Source organism: Amphiura filiformis, chromosome 16 (genome assembly GCF_039555335.1).
Source record: "Amphiura filiformis chromosome 16, Afil_fr2py, whole genome shotgun sequence".
NCBI lineage: Eukaryota > Metazoa > Echinodermata > Ophiuroidea > Amphilepidida > Amphiuridae > Amphiura > Amphiura filiformis.
Window position 1 is genome coordinate 40242891 of NC_092643.1, and position 24187 is coordinate 40267077.

Here is a 24187-nt window from a genome sequence, read left to right on the forward strand (position 1 = left end):
GAACACATGTGTTTTCTTGAGGAACTGCCAAGATAAATATGGGACAAAATTCTTTATTTTTAATCATAAAAGGAACAAAAATATTACATAATGGCAGCACTAGTCTTGTAGATACAATATGTGCCTTACTCCATTGTCATTGGTTACTTAGTCGTCATAATTCCTTGCACTGATCAATCAATCAATCAATTAACATATCAATCAATCAAATCATGTTTATTTCCAAATACACAACATACAAAATGCTACACCAACGGTTTTAAATAGCAATAATAACAGGTTTAAATAGCAATAAATAACTGATGTTAACCATATTAAGACATTTATGTGTATGCTATCAATGGCCTTATAATTGGCAGGTTTTGTGATAATAAGAAAAGCAATGTAATTTCATGTTGATTTGTCAACCATAGAGAGTAGTATCATGGTAAATAGATAGTGCCTTCAATTAAACCTTTATATCTATTGTGCCTTGTTTGGGCTATTCCAGTTTATATCAATACACCCCTATGGAAGACATGACCTTAATATCCCACACTTATGTCACATGTATAGATCTATGTATTTTTGGTGTTAACTGAGTGAATTAGTTCTTAATTCCATATGCCAGAATTGATTGAAATTGTATGAGGCCAAACAATAATGTGAAATGAATTTGGGACACCTCTAACGGACTAACCCATATTGTATTTGTATTCACCTTCTTTGGATATCATGCAGTGAATCAATGAGGCATTCCTCAGGAATTTTGCTTGCATGTGAAATAGTTGCTCTTGGAAAGGCTTTGGTATGCAGCCAATACCAAATTGTATTTGCACATACATACAGACTACAGTGTTTTACTCTAGTGCAGTCAGTTATGTCACTAATGTCAGTGTGCATTTCATTTGGCACATCTTATGATTTAAAAATTGTGAGCTTTCACTCAAAAGCACTGACGTACACATGTTTTAAGATGCCTTATATATGCGTACATGGAGTCGGTGGCGTAGCATGGGTCATTCAATTGGGGATGCCACCAAGCCTAATTGAGGGGGTATTTGTTCAAAATTTTCACTTGGATACGGGGCACCTGACCCTACGACAGTAATTACGATAGACCAGTGCCCTCTGGGGCTAGATGTCGTGTCTTGACCTTTGACATGACATCTAAATTCCGTCTTGTGTTTTCCCTGTTAGCCTTTCTGCATCTAATTGCCTCATAAGGCACTTGTTAAAATAAACAATTAAAGTTCTGTTTATCACAATTTTATGTGTGCTGGTCTATCAATAATGTATGTTTCCCAAAATGCTGTGTGATGTAGCTGCTCAAAGTGTCGATATCATTGACTGCATTCAAGTAAAAGCACTATAAGTTGAAAATGATAACTGGTTTCATCCAAGGATTTTTGAAGAGACAATATAAATCCCACAACGTTTGCCTGTCGAGGTATGCTCAAGCCCTACCATACTTGACAGGCAAACATGGTGGAATTTGTATCCTCTCTTTGAAATTCTTGGGATAAAACAAATCATGGAGGAAGCTATCTGTACAATAATTGTATGAGATTATGAACAAACCATGTTTAAGAATTGTATATTTCCATATTGATATTCCAACTTATTTCTAACTGATAAAGAAATGAAGTCACATATGCTGCCATAATTTTGGATACCATAATATAAAAAGTAGAAGTGTTCTTACAGTTTTACATTGAGTTAATCCAGATAAATCCACATTACCCCTGTAGAAGATTGTTCCACGGGGAGTATGAATTTCAAATGGAATTAGCACATTTACCAACTTAAACTTTACCAACTTTAAACTCAACCAACTTTAAACTCACCCTCCCTCTGTGGAAGATTCAGGTTGACTCTTTCTCAGAGGGTGTATGGAATTTTAAATGGAGCTTCCTAATGTGTTCATTCCATTTGAAATTCATACTCCCCCTGTGGATGATATTTCCAACATCTGTAACAGGGGTAGTGTTTATTTTAAATGGACCAGCCCATCGTACACAGTGTAGCCAGACAGATTAGACTTAACAGGATCCAGACTCCGCATGTTTGTGTGTCGCTCATGTAGAGAAAAATAGTGTACCTCAGATTATTTCGCCATACACCCAGCAAACTATGATACATAAAAGGTTTTAAAGTTTGTGCCTGTTTTCATTCTTTTAATTCTTAACATATTTATGCCGAAGAAGAGGTATTATGTTTCTTGGTTGTCCATCTGTCCGAGGTTGTGAGTGCAGATCTCAGAATTGTTAAGGCGTATAGTGATGTGATTTGGTGGAAGGGTGGCAATTAGCGGTCTTCAAATTCCAGTAGGTTTCATCTGAACTAATTACCAATTCAGAAATACGAAATAACCCAGACCAATTCTAACTGACGTCAGTCACAGAATATGACAGCACTTCATTAATATTAATAATATAATAATAGGATCTACAGCGTGATGGTGTACAGTATATAGACACACTGACTGAACTAGATAATGGTTTATGGCATGCATCAGCCATCATCATTCTCTAGTTTCCAATTAACATTTGATCGGGTCGGATCTGGGAAAGGTGAGAACGGATTGGGATAAGGCAAGTATAAGTTTGAATCGGCCAGTCCAGGGTACTCCAAAAAAATTGTATAAGTCAGGGTTGGGTTGGATTTTGTCATATTGCTTGGGCCAGCTGGTATTATTCAGGAAATGCCAGGATCGGGGTGGAATAAATGTTGCATCCACAGGGCATTAAATGGCTAATCCATTTCATATCCATACTGGAAGATTTTGAAAATATCTTCTGCAGGGGGAGTATTAATTTCAAATGGAATGAACACATTAGGCAGCTCCATATGAATTTCATACACCCTCTGGGAAAGATTCAACCTGAATCATCCATTGATGGAGGGTGAGTTTTAAATGGAGCTGCTTAATGTGTTCATTTCATTTGAAATTTATACTCCCCCTACAGAAGATATTTCCAAAATCTTCCACAGGGGGTAGTGTGGATTTTAAATGGAATAGCCCAATCTGAACCAGTTGTAATTCCATTTGTCTATCAATGGGCTATTCCAGTTGAAATCCATACACCTGCTATGGAAGACATGACATTCCACATAGGGTGTGTAGATTTCAAATGGAATCACCCATTCATGTAAGCCCATACACTCCCGCATGACTTCCGTAGGGGGTGTGTGGATTTCAACTGGAGCCCAGTATACTGTGACCCAATGTGTTGTGCTTAATTTAGTTTGAGGTGCAATTTATTATGTAATTATAGATATGTGATTAAAATTATTATAATTATAGATGTGATATAGAAATTATTGTTCCTGTAAAATGGATATGTAAATACATTATGAGAAATTATTTTATTGTTTACATTTTTTTCAATGTTTGAGTCAAACAAAAATGTGAGTAATGTACATTCGTAACCTCAAGAATATACAAGATGCATGAGCCCAATGTAAACTTATTTATTTGCTAAAATTTGAATGCAATGTGTTATTACTAATGTCTAACAGTGGATCTCCACTTGTGACATGAGTGGAATTATAATAATGACTTTCACGTACACATATCCTATGTGAACAAACAATTCAGGTGCACGCATGTACCGTATTTACACTGCATGATTATGCGCTTTGAAATTGGTCACTAGCGGATGAGCTATTTGATTTTTGAAAGGAAGATGAAAGATAAAGTTAAAAGTGTATTTTGTTTAAAGTAAGGTGACCTGGTATATTTGGAAAATAAAATTCTTTAAATTTGTGTATAACATAAAATGTTGTCCTTTTCAAACATTCATGCAAAAAAAACATGTAAATGTTCCTTGTAAATGCGACTAATTCCTTATGTTATTACTGAAATTTAATACAGCGTGAAACTGGTAGTCTACAGTGTTTTTTATTAATGGTAAGCATCATGATCATGTAATAAATTAATATCATATGAATGATCCTATTTTTCTCAATAACATACTGAAATTAGGAGTTCCAAATCGGTGTATTTCCGAAGATATCATCAAAAACTGTTGAATTAGTCTCAAACGGGGTACACCACAGTTGAGACTAATTCAACAGTTTTTGATGATTTCTTTGAAATATACCGATTTGGAACGCTTTTAATTTCAATATGTGAATGAGAAAATATGAGCTTTCACCTAATACCAAAACCTGCATTTTGATAGGGAAAAGTTGGGGATGAGGCTGTGAATCAGCTTACCCACCTTTAACAAAACAATATAATAATATTAGATGGAATCAGGCTAATTGGAAAGTGATGGTTATGAATGAGGTTAATGACTTTGCATCAGTTATTAACTGGTATTGTGAAAAATCTAAACATTTTTGTTGGACCGAGGAATATCCTTCAGACCTGCACCTCTCTGGATTTCCTCGGTTCCAAAAACAAAAGATTTTTCACGATGCCCTCAAAACAACCAATGCGCAGTCATTAACCTCTATTCTGTCGGTCCGTGTCACGTCACTTCCGGTTGATGATGTTCGAGTGAAAACAAGTCCCTGATTCGATTTTTGTTGATGATTTCTGTCATTGGTGTTATGTAAATTTCGATCGCAAATATTCAGTGGAATCAAACAACCGCTTCTAAGTCTTCAGAGTGGAAGAAACTTACTTGATTTACCGCTTATATACTGACAAACTTAAAATTAAATTCGAAATTGAAGGTCACTCCAACAACATCGCTATGTAGCCTCCTTCACAGCCGGTTTCTGTTGTTCATAACAAACCGTGAGCCACATGCAGTTTGGGCCCGAGACTAGAGATGTTGGACCGACAGAATATATTGCACAAGGTTTTGTTCTTGATGGGCCATTTCACTGATGCATTTTCTGTTGCAACATATATTTTGTTTTCGGATCTCTGCAGCCATTTTCGGTTGTTTGGGATCTTGGCTTTGATTAGCTTTGTTGTTCATGACATTTGTCGCTGTGGAATACACAATGGATATTTGTTGACGCAGTGGAAAATGCTTTGTTGTTCTTGACATTTGTCACTGTGGGATACGCTGTGGAAATTTGTTGATCCAGTGGAAAATGTTGCATTTGTAGCTACACAAAACACATGTAAGATGTCGAACTATATTGTAGCCTTATTAATTTTATAAAAGTTGTAAAGTTTGTAATCACCAAATCCTATATTCTGAAAGGTGCTTAACACTATGCACATAAAGATTATATTTAAAATTCGAACATGACACATATCTTGGTGTAGATTATTTATCCAGTAGTTCAAAATATTATCACATCACACCATCATCAATCAGACGCCTGATGAAGTCCACTGGTGTCTGCAAAATTTTAATTCCTGTATACTGTTAGATTTAATTTACAAAATAACATAGACACATGCATATTATACTTTTATAAATGTACCCACAATTCGGTGCATTTATTTTTTAAAGATTTTTTTGCCATAAGTAAATTATTGGACATTGTCATTTGTAATTTGTTAATTCCTTGCCAGGAGTGATCTTGAAAAGAATGTATGTATGTGTAGGTTTTAAATATCAAAAACTTATATTACTAATTACCAGTAATGATAATATGGTGCAGAATTTGGAAGTGTGAATTGATAGAATTGAGTGCTTGATATATTATTTACAACCAATTATGCCTTTAGTAATGTTAATAAACTGGTTCATGGATACCGGAACAGATGGTGATTGTATTTCATCAAAATAATAACCGAAAATAAGACATGACATTCTTAATAATGTGATTTTCCTATATTTTTCTATTCCACGATCATCACTCTAAGCATTAACATAACAGAGGGCCAACTCTCAACCAATCAGGTACATTGGTAGATAACATACATGTTTGTATGAACAGGTTAATAAATGATTGTTATTTTTTCCATTTATCATGAAACTCACAACACGGAAGGTTGTACTCTGCACAAAACATTGCCTTAACAAACTTGTATTCACAGAATCTTTTGTAAATGCAGTTGTATATAATATTTAAAAAAATCATGCTCTAAAACATAATTATATCAAAACTTATAGTCCTTGATTTTGTTTGTGTTTTGTTTGGATTTGTCTGTTTTTGTTTTGTTTTTATGTGTTTTTTTTTTTTTTTTGTTTTTTATTTGTTTTTGGGACTTGAATGTTTACCAAAATTTTATTTCATAATCATAAAAGTAGAATGCTTGTAAAATTATGTCTGACAGTAGTGTACTGAAAAAGGAACATTTATGGTTTACTGAACAACTCTTATTGTGCTCTTGGGAACATAATAAAGAGCACATATGATTTGTTTTTATTTTTGTATAGTTGACAAGGGAATAGGCCTAAAGATTGATGACATACTATTAAGTTGTATGCAGGGAGGAAGAGGTTAGTTTTCTGACAAAACTAGTAATGTTTATAATAAGTTTAAATCACTAAATCGACTATTCAATAATATCGATATCGCTGATATCACTTTCTGGAGAAAATCAATATGTAAAAGTTGCCGATAATGAAAAAAAAAAATGGAAAAAGGACTGAAATAGAGCTCCATAAGTCGCTGGAATGTGGCTGGTGCATTAGTGAGTCCAAATGGCATAGCGCTCCATAAGTCGCTGGAAGGTGGCTGGTGCATTTGGGAGTCCAAATGGCATGATGCATCCTGTTCATGTATGGGTTATATCAATGTTGGAAATATGAGTGAAATTGGGAGAAAAATCGATTGATCAATTTTTATCGATATTGAATGGCCAATATATTGATTTTTGTTTTAAAATTCTGACATCGACAAGCCCTAGTTTAAAGGATGTTATCAATCTTTTAAGTTTGTTCCCTAATTATCCATGCAAACACAACATTCCTTAGTTCAATGTAAGTGCAATTAGTAAGTTTATATTATAGAAACAGTATGCCTTCCTGTAAAAAATATAGAAATATGTGACCATACCAGACAAGAGTTGATGAAGCCTATTGAGATTGACACAAATTTTAAAATGGGCAGGAAAATGTGTCATTGGCCCTACCTTGGTTTCATTATCGTTGAGGTATAGGACATTTAATTTTTTTCGGAGAAGAGCAGGTAGGGCAACTACTTGATTATATTTCTACATGTTCATACTACATACTAAATTTTAGAAAATAAGCACGGGTAATTTTTTTTTTAAATCACATTTTTGGTACAAAAATGGGGGTTATAGCGCCCTCAACGGGCACTCTCTCTCCCTAAAATAAAACCGACATATTCATTTTTCCTAAAATCGTGCATATGATGTAGATTTAACATCTGGAATGTAATGCAAGTAGTGTCGTTGCTGCTCTTTTTAATTCTTACACTCTTTTAATCCCAGACCAAAGTGCGCCCCTGAACATGTTTAAAGCAAACTTCCTATGTAACCTGTTGGAAGTTTTGTTTTAAACATGTTCAGGGGCCACAAGCACATAGGTTTTTCCTGCCCAATGACGAAATTTGATTTATGTGACCTATTTTTTTTTTTTTTTTTTAATAATAAATTTGATAATAATGGCATAGGATACAGCATTTCTTAGTGATTAGAACATTATGTAGACTTCAAGTGCTATTGTAACAACTTTTGATTTCAACAAAATAAAATAGTCATAATGGCTCATTTCTAAATGCTATTGTAGCTTGTCCTTATTTATACCTCTATACTTGTGTAGTCCCAATCCATGACTATGCAATTTTATGTTTTATGCCTTAATGTACGATTTCGGTCAAATTGAAATTTGGTTATTCTTTGACAAATATGAAATATTATATGCAATAACTGTCAGGAAAGTTTTCTGGTCATTTTAAGCCAAAGTAATGAGATAAAATGAAAGAAAACTCGCTTACTATCTTAGCCGCAATAACTGTGGTGTTTTATGGGGGATTTTTAAATAAAATCATAATTATGACTTAATAAACTTGCTGTTGTCCTATACTATTCAGCAAATTACTTACTGCTCTGTCTGATTTTCGCGTATAAAGAAGTAGGTAGCGAATGAGGTGCCGATGTGATGATGAAGTTGATTCAATTAGCCAATCAGAACCCACTTCCGTATACGCCATAAACTGCACCAAATTGGCAGACCGCTGAAGTACTGTGCTGAAAACTATAGTCCTAAAAACAAAACAAATTTAGCTGAATCCAATTAGGTGTAATTTGGGACATGTGTAAACATTACAATTATGCCAAGAAAAAAAGGTTTAACAACTTGACCTGACTCATTTTAAAAGATCGTACATTTAATATGGCTTTAAGAATTTAGGAATGATAATTTGAATGGCCCGTTAGATTATTCACTGCTTTTCAGCACCCTTGTTGTCCATTTCTTTCTTTAACTTGGCCACAGCCGACAACCTCTCATCCCTTCTCTTTCGTCTTTCCTCAAGTTTATCCAGTGGTATCAATTGGTTAAGCTCTTCCACTATTTTGGTAGCTTCTGGTCCTGAGAAAGTTGGCGGTGGACCCATAGAGTCCATTGCATCTCGCATAAGTTGGCCGTACCGCTCTAAGTTATTGCCAAAACCTGATATGGAGTAAGGATAGCAAGAATATTGTCCATGATTATAAGTTCTGTGGTTTTGAGAAAATGCCGCTATAGTGCTTTTAGTACCTTCCTGAAGTCAGTGACCTTGGTGCAAAAATTCCTGCACGCGCCATACGGAAAGGTTTCTATATAAAAACGATTCTCTTATAAACCATCATGCGCACAGTTTACACCTCGATACACCTGAGCACACATTTTCGTCCCAAGATCTTCCAAGCAGAGAACAACAAGCAGCGAACATGGCGAATGTCTCCACCACAGTCATTGATTACACTACACGGTTGAGTGCATAGCAATGTAGGACCTGTGAAGCTTCTAGCTAAAAAATGGGCCTCTTTGATTGTTTTTTGTCGAAACCTCAAGTGCTCCCTTCATCCAATTAGAATATTTTTATATCAAAAGAAAGCTAACACTTCCCCCTAAAAACACTTTTAGTCACTAGGGCAACAGATATATTATAGCAAGGCGAATGTGGAAAATCTGTTGAAAACTACCTATCCAAGCACATGTTATGACCAAAATGTAGGTTTTAAAGGTATAATGCCAGCAAGACAGCAAGCTATCTATCTGTTTTCTTCTCTCCACTTGGTAAAAAGACGTCTGTGTAATCTTTAGCAGATAGTAGTGTGACTGTTACCTGAATGTGTCTATATTTGTTTTTTACGTGCTGATGATTAATGGAAGATAAAATATTCAAAATATTTTACCCTCTGCGTTGAGATGCATGACTTCAAATGGTCCAATGATTGCCCAGCGAGGTCCCAATCCAGCCCAGATTACTCGATCCATGTCTTCAACGGTTATCACACCGTCCTATGAAAAATAAACCGTTGTCTTATTCGCTACTTGCACGGTTCCGCCATTATGCACTATGTGCGGGGAGAGCCTCGAACTGGCAGCATACATGAAAGGAAGAATTATGTAACCTTACACAGAACGTTATGACTAGTTCAATTCCCATTCATGTATGCTGCCAGTTCGAGGCTCTCCCGCACATAGTGCATAATGGCGGAACCGTGCAAGTAGCGAATTCAGTTTGATTAGATTACAACTCATTATTCTTCGCCCTCGTCTAAGTTCCTTGTTCAGTGATAATTAACCGAAGTTTGTCATGTTAGAAACAAATCTAAAAAGATGCTCAAGTTCATCTGGAAAGGTTTCCACCTCGATACACCTGAGCACACATTTTCGTCCATGGGCTTCCAAGCAGAGAACACAGTTAGGACGCGGGACTACCGATTGTTATTGTTCTGCAAGGCTCACTCAGTCATTTAATAAGGCAATACAAACGATCGAATTTGGTCTTCAAATGAACAAAATTTTGAGTTACACCTTTTCAGTGTAATTTTTTTTTTCTCGGCCAAATGAAAAGCAATAATTTTAATTTTTTCAGTAAATGTCAGGAAAAACTGTAGGCCTAATGCTTGATACTGTATTTTTTTTCAAATCTTAGTGTTAAACTTAGTCGTGAAATTCAGTCATTTAGTGTAAGATTTTCGATTTTGATAGGCTTCAACTCTGCCCGCGAGCCTTTTTTTGGATCAATCTTTTAGCTTTTCAAAGTAATATATTTCGCTAAAGAAGGATTTTTCCCAACTTTCTAACGCACATCACCGTGAGCGATGTATCATAGTTTTGTCAGAATTTCCGTTTTGATTCCATAATTTTTGACTACCAGCTGAACAATTTTCAAATCCACTCGTGAAATCTTAGGCTAATACTAGCATTGTGGATCGATATCTCTGGGTGCCCGGCCTGGATACGGTGTTGCCAGAACTTCAATATAGCAAAGAAATTACCTAGTGTTTCAATTGTCATGAAGGTGACTGGGTATAGTGGGTATAGTGCCTTTTTTTGTGTTTGTTTGAAATTGCTTAAGGGCTGGGGTATGAACGTTTGGACAGTATTTATTTTGGGACATTAGAGCACATCAGACATATCGAATTGCATTCTGAATACGAACAATGTCATTCTGATATCAAATAATTTTGATTTTTGAAATTCGCAATTTAATACACATTTTATGGCAAATCATTAAAATTGATATTTTGATATTTAACAGTACTTGAAGTAAACTTTATAAATCTGATGATTTATACTTAAAGTGTATGTAGGTGGGATGAAAAGCCGACGAACAATTGAAAATTTTGACCTTTCGTATTGAAGATATGGATTTTTTCCCAAAACACCAAAAAAAAATTAGGTCTTTTTGGGAAAAAAATCCATATCTTCAATATGAAAGGTCAAAATTTTCAATTGACCGTCGGCTTTTTCCTCCCTGCTACATACACTTTAAGAATATATCATTAGATTTATATAATTTACTTCGAGGACTGTTATATATCAAAAATTTGAAAAATATCAAATTTTTATAATTTGTCATAAAATTTGTATTATATTGTGATTTAAAAAAATGAAAATTATTTGATATCAGAAAGACATGCTTCGTATTCAGAATGCAATTCGATAGGTCTGAGGTGCTCTCATGTCCCACAAAAAATACTGTCGAAACGCAATAAACGCTCATTTTGGATCCCTTAAACCCACCGAAAGTCATAATGAAGCAGCCAAAACAATACAAGGTTAAACATGGAAGTTTATAACAACCTATTATAATGACCTAAAGGAAAAATCATTTATGGCAACAATGAGCCTTGCATTGTAAGTCATGGTTAAAATGTGTTGAGTACCCACCCCACCCCCATAGGCCTACATAATATTACATACCGGTACCTTATAATATTTATATAGCACGGCTATAGCTATAGCCTACCTTTAGAAAGTAGGTCCTATAGCGCTAAATTATGACAAATAGGCCTACACAAACCCGAACGCAAGTCTGAAGGGTGTAATGAAAATGCCAACCCGCGATGGGGGGGGTCATTCAAAATTCACCTGGAGATAGGAGGGACAGAAAATTAAAATCCCCTCTAATAACACGCGAATTTTTCTACGTTTGGACAGTGGATTTTCCCAAGGACCTCATCCTAGGTAAATAAACAAACAGACAAAATGGTTTTCATAATCATGGAATCCATAGCCCCTATAAATTGAAATTGCAGGCTATCACGGGAGCAAATTTCCAAAATTCACCTCATTTACCAGAAGTGGGGATTTGGGCTACCAAATCGCTGGTCAGGCAATCCTGGTTTTCAATGGAAAAGGGACCTGGTTGACAACAATTGAAATATCGATTATTTCTGCTGGTTGTTCTCGAGATAAAGTACTGAGTTTGACATTTTCGGAGCACGAAGGGAAAAAGGGTAAAATAAAAACGGAAATTCTAACAAAACTATAATATATAGACCCACACGATGTGCTTTACAGAGGTGGGAAATATCTTTCTTTAGCAAACTATATTAGTTTGAGACGCTAAAAAATGAATTCCGTAAAAAGCTCACGGGCGAACTAAAGGCCTATAAAAATCAAAAATATCACACTAAAAGACAAAATATAATGCTTGAATTTTAACACCAGGATTTTAAAAAAAATGTATATCCAAGCACTATGTCTTTAACTGACATTACTGAAGAAAAAAAATATTGCTTTATATTTGACCGAGAAAATAAATTTCATAGCAAAAAGGTGTATCTCTGAATTGTGCTGATTTTAACATGTATCGATCGACTTTTAGCGCGACTATGCATTTCTAAAGAATTGGTAGTCCCGCGTCCTAACTGTAATTGTCTCCAGACAGTCTTTGATTACACTACACGGTTGAGTGCATAGTAATGTAAGAGCTATGGAGCTTCTAGCTGAAAAAATGGGTCTCTTTGATTGGTTTTTGTCGAAACCTCAAGTGTTCCCTTCATCCAATCAGAATTTTTTTCATATCAAACGAAAGCTAATACTTCCCCAAAAAATACATAATTTGTCACTAGGTCAACAGATAACGCAATTCAATGTTATAGCAAGGCGAATGTGGAAAATCTGTTGAAAACTACCTATCCAAGCACATTTTTTGGCCAAAATGTAGTTTTAAAAGTCAAAACCTGAAGTATTCCTAACAATATTTGTCAAATTTTATGTCATTAAGGGATCCAAAATGAGCGTTTATTGCGTTTCGACAGTATTTTTTGTGGGACATGAGAGCACCTCAGACCTATCGAATTGCATTCTGAATACGAGTCTTTCTGAAATCAAATAATTTTCATTTTTTGAAAATCACAATATAATACAAATTTTATGACAAATTATAAAAATTTGATATTTGTCAAATTTTTGATATATAACAGTCCTCGAAATAAATTATATAAATCTAATGATATATTCTTAAAGTGTATGTAGCAGGGAGGAAAAGCCGACGGTCAATTGAAAATTTTGACCTTTCATATTGAAGATATGGATTTTTTTCCCAAAAGACCTATTTTTTTTTTTGTGTTTTGGGGAAAAAAATCCATATCTTCAATACGAAAGGTCAAAATTTTCAATTAATCGTCGGCTTTTCATCCCACCTACATACACTTTAAGTATAAATCATCAGATTTATAAAGTTTACTTCAAGTACTGTTAAATATCAAAAATAACAATTTTAATGATTTGCCATAAAATGTGTATTAAATTGCGAATTTCAAAAATCAAAATTATTTGATATCAGAATGACATTCTTCATATTCAGAATGCAATTCGATATGTCTGATGTGCTCTAATGTCCCAAAATAAATACTGTCCAAGCGTTCATACCCCAGCCCTTAAATGAAAAAGCACACTTATCATGCTTATATTGTCCATATACTAGCGTCCTATAATGAGCAGTGATCAATTCTCTTTAAATTGCAAATCCTGTGCAAAAAGTTACTGATTTCGCCTGTTTTGTCATATCGGTTGTAAATTCAATGAACAATGACTTTGCTAAGGAGCGCTTACAAATTGATATTTTAATCACGAGCACATTGACTTACCTTAACCAATCTCCAGCATTCTGCAATCATAGCATATTGCACACGGTTTGCTACATATCCCCGTGGTTCCTTGTTGACTGTTACTGGTACTTGACCAACTTCTTCAAGTAATGCTCTTGTACGCCTGATTACATCAGGATCGGTCCATGGTGATGGAACCACTTCCACTAGAGGGACGTGGTATGGTGGGTTGAGCTGTAAATTTCATTAAAAATAAAGAGTAATTTCGGTTTATTTTATGAACGTTTGGTTGTACGATTATGAAGATTTCATTCATCCAGGTATAAATAACTATGAAATTATTATCATCTGATCTACTGGACTTACGTTTTTGTGAGTGGCAATATTTCACATCCTATCTCGGATGCATCATCAGGCCAACTGATGTTAAAGCGGCAAAAGTTCGTTGACCTGTGAAGAGGATGTTACGTCACAGGTCGAAGATGAGCCAAACCTCTGAGGGATATCTTCTTTATCGCTGAACAATAGGCGCAAGGTGACGGTGAATCTAAACGCGGCAGGAACGTGACTATACCTTACGTATCTGGACTGTCGGAGAAACTTCGCAGAATTTTTAAAGATCAAGGAATTCCAGTGTCGTTCAAACCAAAGAACACCTTGCGGCAAGCGCTGGTCCATTCACTCGGTCGGACATCCGGGAACATTGTCCCCTTCGTCCCCTTTGTACAAGCGCGCCCATAGCAACCAGCTCGAGAAAGGGGAACTGCACATGCGCTGCACATGCGCACACTGGTTTTACAAGGCTATTTCCCCTTTGTGACGTCAGCCCGACCAAGAGAATCCCAAGGACAAACAACCAAAGGGCAAACAAAGCAACATTGTGTACGCAATTCAGTGCAAGGACAGTGGATGCGATGACCTTTACATAGGGGAGACCTACACCACATTTCGCCAAAATACATTCTAGAAACGCTTGCTGTTAGAATAAGAAAAATTTTAATGCTAATTTATTGCACATTCTAGGGAAGCGTGGTTACCTTTTTAAAATAACCGAGTGAGAGGGTTTTCAAGAAAATATTTTTCCTGTCAAAACTGAAGCATCCTCTGTATAAAAGAAAATATGAATATTAACTGCACATCATATTTAACGATTCGTGATACCCAATTGTGGCACATTTGATGTCGTTTATGAGGCAGAGAATTTTATCTCAATTTTATATACGCCAAAATATTTTTTAATTGACCAAGAATAAGGATAGAAAAACGTTGAAAATCCTATGTATAAATAACATTAGACCCGGCAAAAGATCACTGTTTCGTTTTTATGGTAATCTAATCTTTTATTTCCTGAAGAAACATTTGGGGTCTAAAATGGATTTTTTATGTAATTGATAAAAACATCGAACGTGTATACAAGAAAAATGGTAGGTTCCTCTATAGTATTTTACTGACCATGGAAATGTACTGACACCGTGAGAGCACGTGTCAAAATCGATATCATGTATTGTCCATATAGACGCGCATTTATTATGTTTATTGTCAGATTAACAACAATTGAGCGCTATTAATACACATTAATGTTTTTAGGCAAATAAAATTCTAAAATGTGGTACGTTTTCTGCTTTTGCTTGTCACGTGGTAGGCCTATATTGAAGTTGCGATTATATCATCAAATAAGTTTCAAATGGATTCCATCAAGACAAGTAGCCGAGTGGTCTAAGGCGCTAGGCTCATAGACCATATAAGCGCCGGCCTGCGCCGTGAGTTCGAACCCCGTCTCTGCCAAACTTTAGAAGAAGCAAAATTGACATTTTAATTTTTTTTAAATTTCATATTGGGGAAATGTGACTGGGAGAATTTATGTATGGCGTGGAGTGGTGTGGGGGAGACCAAACAGACTCTAGCGAAGCGCATGTACCAGCATAGGAGAGCTAGCACTGGTTGCGGAGACTCTGCGGTTTACTCGCACTTAGACAGCACTAATCATTCATTTGACAACAAGGACGTCAAGATATTAGATCGCGAAAGCAGATGGTTTGAGAGAGGAGTCCATACTGCAGTTACTGTCCGTTTTCCTATACACAATACACAGTGCTCTTTCCCATTGACGCGTGACCTCTACAAATAGCCCTACGTTAAAAGTATGGGGATATGACTAGTTAACGTCGCTGTGTGAAAAATAACCGGCCAATATTAAAAGTACTCTTCTAGAGTTCTAGAAAATACTTTGGTGTTTTAGTTAATGTTATAGGTAATAGTACATTGCCTAGTTAACGTCGCTGTGTGAAAAATAACCGGCCAATATTAAAAGTACTCTTCTAAAATTCTAGACAATATAGTTTTGTAACATGTCCTAAATTTTTAGCTAATTTAGGTGTTTGGAGAGGGTCGTACTTTTGTGTTTTAGGAAGGATATGTAAACGACAGATAACACCAAAAATATGAAGAAATTATTTCCAAACCGTGTTAAGTCAACAATCATTATGTTGCTCATTTTCAAGAATGCTGGTTTACAAAAAGCACGCCATTGTCTCATTTCGTGAACAAAAGTACACATACCATTGTTTCCTTTCGTTTCCTTTATAATCGGTTACCCAACTGAAGCTATAATACGCAAACTTTATTGCGATATCGCACATGAAAACAGTCACATGTGCACAGCCAGAGAAGATCCGATTTAATCAGTTGAGCTGTTTCAATGAGTGTTATCTTGGTTTAATAGCTTTTAATGGGGTTAAGTCCTGCAAAGGTCGAGATGAATTCTACTGTAGACATGACTGCATCATGCAAGGAAGCGATTTATGTTAAACGGGAGGAGCCTTCACTTAATAAGGGAGGCGGGCTACGACACAACTTGGCAGGGGCCTATTGTTCAGCGATAAAGAAGATCCCTCAGAGGTTTGGCTCATCTTCGACCTGTGACGTAACATCCTCTTCACAGGTCAACGAACTTTTGCCGCTTTAACATCAGTTGGCCTGATGATGCATCCGAGATAGGATGTGAAATATTGCCACTCACAAAAACGTAAGTCCAGTAGATCAGATTATAATAATTTCATAGGAACGTTTGGTTGGTTATGCTGAAGATTGGTTGTTTTTCAATACAGCAGCAGACCCACCCTCCAAAAATGCATCAATCTAAATTAAGAAATTGCTTCATTTATAATCACAGTCATAAAAAAAACCCACTACTTTGAGGGTCCTTGTTTGCATCTTAACAAGGGGTAAACACTTGTATAATGGCATTAAAAAACCATAAAAGTGAGTAACATTATAGCAAGGGAATTTCAAACTACTTTTATCATTGTTATGTTCGCTAAAATGACCCAGGCCAAAATCACCTGCTACCAAACACACAAACACGTTATTTAAAATATAAAACAACTTATGATTATTTATTACTTAGTGCAGTATGGCTGTCAATGAAATCACAATAAGAATACAATATGAGATCATACATAAATCAAACTTAGAATCACCACACAGATTTCCTTTTGCTATGGTTACTTATCAAAGCCGGAAGATTTTGATTGGCTGACGTTCTGATGAGATTCCTTTGATGGTCGCAGTTCTTGATCGAAGATCCGGCAATGAACAAGATCCTTTCTACCCAGCGGAAACCCAAGGTCTACCACAGTTTCAGTACAAGTCCTGAAATCACTATCCTAGCTGCTATGTTAGTGTTTTTCAAATATTTACCTTAAGCTCCTCTCTTGTAGATCACGTGAGCAAGCTATCTGCTCCACTTGACAGTCAGATAACCATGATAACACACAACGTTAGTCCAGCAAAATACCACAGATCGTTGATAGAAATATTTCAGACTGTCACTTCTTTGAGTCAACAAGACAATCAAGCACCATTGGCTTTCACTACCGCCTTTGGCATATTTTCTTCTCGCCAACACACAAGAACCGCGAACCGAAGTTTAAAGACTTCACACAATTATGGTAACTTTTGTACCACCACTGGCTAGCGTAAGTCTTAACAGAGTTTCCTGTTACAACTCCAATCTGCTGCCCCTTGTTTAATTACTCCCCAGGCCTTATATATATATATATATCATTTGTTACCATTCTAGAATAATCATCCACTAATTATAGCATATTACAGTATATTATATCATTTCTAAATATAGCTCATTACCTCAACACAAACCAATCAGAATCATTCATCTGTGTAGTTGGTTACCGTAATAGCGCCACCACTTTATATTGAAGTAATCATGATCATTCTAGTGGTTTACATTATGTATAATTGTTTACTAGCCTATGGTCAATAACGACATATTTATTTTTGCATGTTTTGCAAAACCTCATCATGTAATTCCAAAGGTCAAATGCAAAACCTCATAAGTAAAAAGTGGACCCCAATTACAAAATCTCATATGTAACGATTTTGCCATTTTGTGTGAGACGCAAAAAACGGTTGAAAATTAACAGGATTTACATAAAACATGGTGTTGCTTTTGTGGTTGTTAGCTGTTGTTTACAGACACTTATGCAATTTACAGTTAAAAGGGAAGCACCAGAAGGTGTGTTGGGACATTTGTTTCATGTTGACACGCAAAAATAGAATTTGAGCAAAATTGCACATATGAGGTTTTGTAATTGGGGCCCATTTTTTACATATGAGGTTTGCATTTGACCTTTGGAATTACATACGAGGTTTTTCCACCCAGCGACGAAATTATGTCTATATTTTATTACTTACAGGATGACACACTACGCACTGATGTCGCCTTTTAACATCTTCTGTGAATTTAGATGGCTGTATACCAGAACAAGAACTAGCAAGTATAGTCTGGTCGTCAGCAAACTGTTCCATCTCAAGAAACACTTTGTTCTTTACTTCACAAACTTCTGGAACGCATTCCTAAAAAATTGGTAAAAACCAATCAAACATAAAGAAAACGTATAATATATAGACACCTGGAGCTACCCGTGAGAGTGCGCTGTTTCGATTAAATTTCGGCTTTATGCTCGAAGTCAGTCCAACCGAATTTTCCTTTTTACTTAGGTCTGGTTTAGACTCGGTTCTCAGTCGTATGCCATTGACTCACTCCATTGGGACTGAGATACATCCCATATCATCTTCAGCGCAAGTAATCTTTGAGAACAAAAATCTAAATTACCAGGTTTGAAGTCAAATTTCGTGTTTAATATATAAAACACTCGGCTGAAACAAAATCAAGGAACAAATACCTTTTATTGTCCAAAAATCTACCGTCTAACTATCTTCGAGCGAATGGTTGTTGACGAAAAAGTACTGGCCATTGAAAATAACTATTTTTGATAAAAAAAATTGTCAAAAATAAACTGAAAGTACATAAAACTTGAGTCATGTTTATCAGGGACAGTCTGTGTAGCTCAGTGGTCGGAGCCGTCACCCCGCAAGCAAGAGGTCTGGGGTTCAAGTCCCCGCACAGGCAGGTATGTTCGGAGTTTTTACTCTGGTATATCTGCCTATGCATGTCATGTTTCCATTATTTTGTAATTTCATGTTTAATTGTGCTAGAGTGCGATGCGTAATTCTTCTTTTCCCTGTACATAAAATGCCTAATCTTAATAAATATCAGGGCTGCCAGCATGCCACAGGAGGAGCAGGGGGCAAGAATTCACAGAAGGGGCAGCTGCCTTCTTCTCCCCTTGGATACGTCACGTCACTACCACCTTAAGGTTATTGTATCTGCAATTCCAACCAACCTGAATATATTTCGCTCCTCTCACTGTCTCCTCAAGACTGGTGCTCCCTTTAATAAGGGTCATTTGTTCATCAGGAGATAGAGACCCTTTTAGCAAACCTTTAGATTGAAGGTCCTTGAGTTGTTCTTCAATGAATTTCAGCCCTTCAGTTATCTATTATAGTATACGAGAAATGTTATGTATTTTTTATACGGTAATATACCGGTACTATAATAACGCAAATTGCCTAATTAGAGAGTTGTTGCTTGGTGGTCCACCATCACCAATTACTGGTATTATTTTGCTGTAATAGTGGCGGCGCCGGTCAGAACTCTTGCCCTCTGTTGCCCCAGTAAAAACTCAAAATTACGAAAATTTAGACTTTTTGCGGCAATTTTGCCCAAAAGTTGTTGATTTTGCCCACCCCCCTGAAATTCACTTTTCCCCATGCCCCCAAAAAAAAAAAACAATTCCTGGCGCCGCCAATGGCTGTAATATATAGTTCATTTGGAGCTAAGAAATCGGAACGAAATTTAATAAATGAGAGATTTTTATAATATCTCCGTGGTAAATCATTTCAAATCCCGACGGACTTAAATATTTGGGATTGAAATTTGAATCTACTAGATTTGAATTTGAATCTTGATTTCGATATAAATTTTAGATTAAAGTTTTAAATAATATTAATATGTTTTAGATTGAAGTTTTGGGTGTGCGCTGGCTCTTTTGAAATAGATTGCACCACATGCATATCATGAGGATACAACAAGAATGTTATTGACTGCACTTGTTTAATATACATTGCTATTTTTGTCTAATTTACCTGCGACTGTTTGACGTCATAAATGACGACATTGTATCCAGCACTCGCAAATATCATGGCCCAACTACGTCCAATAAGACCACTACAACAAGAACATTGATAATAATGTCAATTTTATACAAAGTTGAAGATGGACATGGGTACAATCTTTTTTCTCTTGGTCGAAAGGATAGGACTAGTAGGCCTAACTATTATTCATCGGAAGTATAGCATTTTCACCTGATGATCTCTTGAACTTCAGTTTCGTATTTTTTATATGTGTGTGGGGCCTTACTGTGACCTACCCATAAAGGGGAGTACCAATGAACACTGCGTTAATGGGTTTTCAAATATGAGCTTAATCACATTTTTCAAAGATATAAATTTCATGGTGTTGAAACCGATCGTAGTCCAAACGTTGATAACTTTTTTTGCCATTTGCATTATTCATTAATCATTTGAATAACAATGGTCACGGGGTGAACACACTCCAGCGGATTAACTTAACTATGCAAGTGAATAACCTATACCAGAGAAGATGTAAAAGAAGGAGATAGATCCAGCTATCCTCAAACAAAATATGTGTGTTGCCGCTCATTCAAAAGCAATCACGCTATTTAGGTTTAACAATAAAATACAACAAAAGGGTTCGAACCCATGACGGGGGTGATACACAAGTTGCTGCTTACTGGTTTTAGGAAAGGTCAGTGTCTGTATACCATCAATACCATGCATACCATGCATGCAGATCCTAACATCCAGTTTATTTCAAATAAAATATGACCGAAGTTCCATGGCAAATAATAATTTTGCACGCTTGGTTACGCTTTCAACCTCTTCGATTTATGATACAGACTATTTTCAATTATCAAAATATCTTCATTAGGTTTGCAGGAAATGACAGGAAAATACATTAAAACAATAAAATATAGATGATCAAAAATCATCCCGTTTCTAACAAAATCCTAAAACACTCTCCTAAATAATTAATATATATTCCAAAATGGGCGGATTTTTTTGGAATCTTTTCAAAACTACATTTCTTTCTTATAGTATCCACGTGCGGTATCCCTGCAGAGCAACATCAGGTTCTTAACACACACGTGTCATACTTTCAAGGATTTATCTATAGAAACATTGGATATGGTTTCAATTCTGGAGTGAAAATTAATCAACCGTAGTCGGCAAGGCACATCACATCAAAGGCTACTTTCAAGTAGATGTGTAACTACTTGAGAATAAAGGACTATGAATAGGTGCGACAGGATAACCTACGGGATTATCTCAAGGATATAATTCCGTTCTTCCTCCTTCTTTTTCAACTTTCCTGCCTATACCAAACCACTTTAAAAAAAAGATCAGTTCTGTATTGATTTGATAATGCTGGCGTCTGAGGTGTTAGTGTTTTTAATTCAAGAAACTAAATTTTGGCATTAAATTTCTTTTTAAACTATTATATCTACATATTTTGATACAAACAATTTAATTTTGCTCGCCGTATATGTAAGATAAACGGTTCGAAACAGACCATTACCAGAAATAATGGGTGTGTTGTTCATGACTGGCTCAATGTTAGTTGGTTTGAGGTTTCGACCCCTATCGGGGTCTCAACCTCAAACCAACTAACATTATTTCTGATAATGGTCTGTTTCTCACCCTTTATCTAATACATAACTCCGCTTCTGCAGTACGAATGTCAGCGGCGAATGTCAGGTTATTATTTCCCAGTCTTTAAAAAAAATTGCAGGTAGAGGTGGGAATCGATCTCGGTACCTCCCGGTTAAACAGCACTGTGCAAGACCACTAAGCCAACTAAATAATCTGTTGTGAGATGTGTGACATTAATCTTTGATATTGCTTAATGGAACAAATCGCGGAATTAAATCAGTAATAAAAGAAGTAGATTCTTAGCGGTCAAATTGGATAAAAGGGGAAATATTTGTCCCTGCTCTAAAGAAAATATAGGTTAGAAAATTATCATATAAATTTAAATTAAAAATTGAGATTTTATATTTATTTCTTTCACGAGGCGGCATTATCACTTTCGCCCCCGGGCACCCTGATCCAAAGTTACGCCACTGCTGCCGAGGTACATTAGGGGTCTACACTTCGAAAGCTTTCGAACTTACAGTCCGGGTATTACGTCCAGTCATACATGTCATATGATTAAAACGTCATTAATGTGTACCGATTGGGTGGCAACTGATGACATTTACATTCCATGTGCTTACCTTCCTACAATACTTATCTTTTCCTTAGATCTGGTTGCCATTTTTTTTTTATCTGCAGGTATACCAACTGCTAGAACTGACGGTAGTTAAATGTAAAGTATAGATCAGCGCAACCACGCATTGCACACTAGCACAATTTAACATGAAACTATAATGGAAACATAACATGCAAAGGCAGATACATTTTTTAAACATGATACTGCTAACTTGACATTAGTGAACCAAATTTGTACTTCCGAGCTACAGTAAAAAATAGTTAAAAGTCAATTAACTTCATTTACATTTTAAAATGAAAACCTACCCTTCTAAATAACTCCAACCAATTTCTTTTCTGATTAACATAATATCGTTAATTTTATATTAGTGAACCAGGTGTGTACTTTCATCGAGTTGTAGCTGGTTCAAAAAATGACAACTAAATCGAGTCATATACTGTAAAAACTCGATAGTTAGAATATGTGCTTACTATCGAGCGCTTTTAAAACATGCAAACATGAAGAGCCCCATCCACAAAAGTGTAAAGGGTTTTGAGCAAATCATCGATACACATAGTTATATACGAACAATTTAACCTGCAAATGTGTGTCTCAACCTCATTAGCTCAGTTGGTAAAGCGCCGGGCTTCGGTACAATTGCATGTTTTAAAAGCGCTCGATAGTAAGCACATATGCCAACTATCGAGTTTTTATGGTATGCACTTTCACACAATAACGTGAATGGTGGTCTAACGAGCCGTTTGGTTATTATGTTCATTATTTACAATACACTGTATATTCTTAATCATGTGACCAATTGTGTATAATATTCATAGAAATAACAACAATTTGTTCTTACGATAATATTACGCCAAATAAAGAATTGTAAATGAAAAAAAGTTATGGTGTACCACAAGTGTACATTCTTGGACCCCTATATATTATTTATATTATATAGGCATATATAAATGATAATAAAATACATCAAGTATGTTCCAGAATTTATTCTCTCTGCTGATTACACAACATTATTATACTCAAATAAGAATATACCCAGCAAACACAAAACGTTTTCGACATCATTCGCAAAAGGTTATAAAAGGTTGTCAGAAAACGTTTAAATGTCGGGTTATATAAAGGGTACATTAATGGTATAAAACGTTTTCATAACATTAAATAACATTTGTTGGTAATTTACTGCACAGCAAACACAAATGTTTTACAGAAAACATTTAAATGTCGGGTAATATAAAGGGTATAAAACGTTTTAATAACATTTCAAAAAACATTTTTTAAAACTTGGTACAAATCATTCTAAACAGAATGTTATTTTGGGGTTGAAAAAATATTTTGGAAAAACGTTTGCCCAAAATATTTACAATAACGTTTTTAAAATGTTTTCACGACCATTATATAACCCGACATTTAAATGTTATTAAAACGTTTTGTAAAAAACATTTTAAGAACATTTCTGTGTTTGCTGGGTGCAAATATTTTGACATAATGTTATTTCAGTGTTGACAAGATATTTGGCAAAAAATGTTTGCAAAAATAGTTTACAATGACATTTCGAAAACATTTTAAAATTATTGTTGTAGTGTGTTTTCATACAAAACGTTTTAAAACGATTTCATGACCTTTATATAACCCGACATTTTAATGTTATTAAGGGGGTACTACACCCCTGGCCCATTTTGTGCCCATTTTGCATTTTTCTCAAAAATTATAGCGCATTGGTGACAATGTATATTATAGGGGCAAGGACTGCAACTACTGCAGTGAAAATTCAGCAACTCAAGGCAAGTAGTTATTGATTTATTGATCAAATATTGGTTTTCCCTCATTTTTGACTGTAACTCCACAACTGTTGTCTATGTTGAAATAAAATTTCCAGTGCAGTAGTTGTAGTCCATGCCCCTATAATATACATATCTTACTTGTCACCAATGCGCTATAATTTTGAGAAAAATGCAAAAATAAATACTAATTGGGCAGGGTGTAGTACCCCTTAAAAACGTTTTTACCTAAACCAAAAGCCAAAATATAACTTATTTAAAACGTTTTAAAAAAAGTTTTTGTGTTTGCTGGGTAGCTAGTAAGGTAGTTTTAATATAGAAATATAATTATTCATC

The 24187-nt window shown here is 35.5% G+C and overlaps 1 protein-coding gene across 1 annotated transcript; it reads right to left on the reverse strand.

The window, feature by feature from the left end:
* Positions 1-8250: 8250 nt before the first annotated feature.
* LOC140172637 (lambda-crystallin-like) lies at positions 8251-22121 on the reverse strand. Its single transcript, XM_072195771.1, has 7 exons — positions 22081-22121; positions 19871-19952; positions 19069-19221; positions 18077-18238; positions 13403-13597; positions 9209-9314; positions 8251-8480 (listed from the first exon to the last, which is right to left on the reverse strand). Exons 1-7 carry the CDS (start codon positions 22119-22121, stop codon positions 8251-8253), a joined length of 969 nt encoding a protein of 322 aa, XP_072051872.1.
* Positions 22122-24187: the final 2066 nt, after the last annotated feature.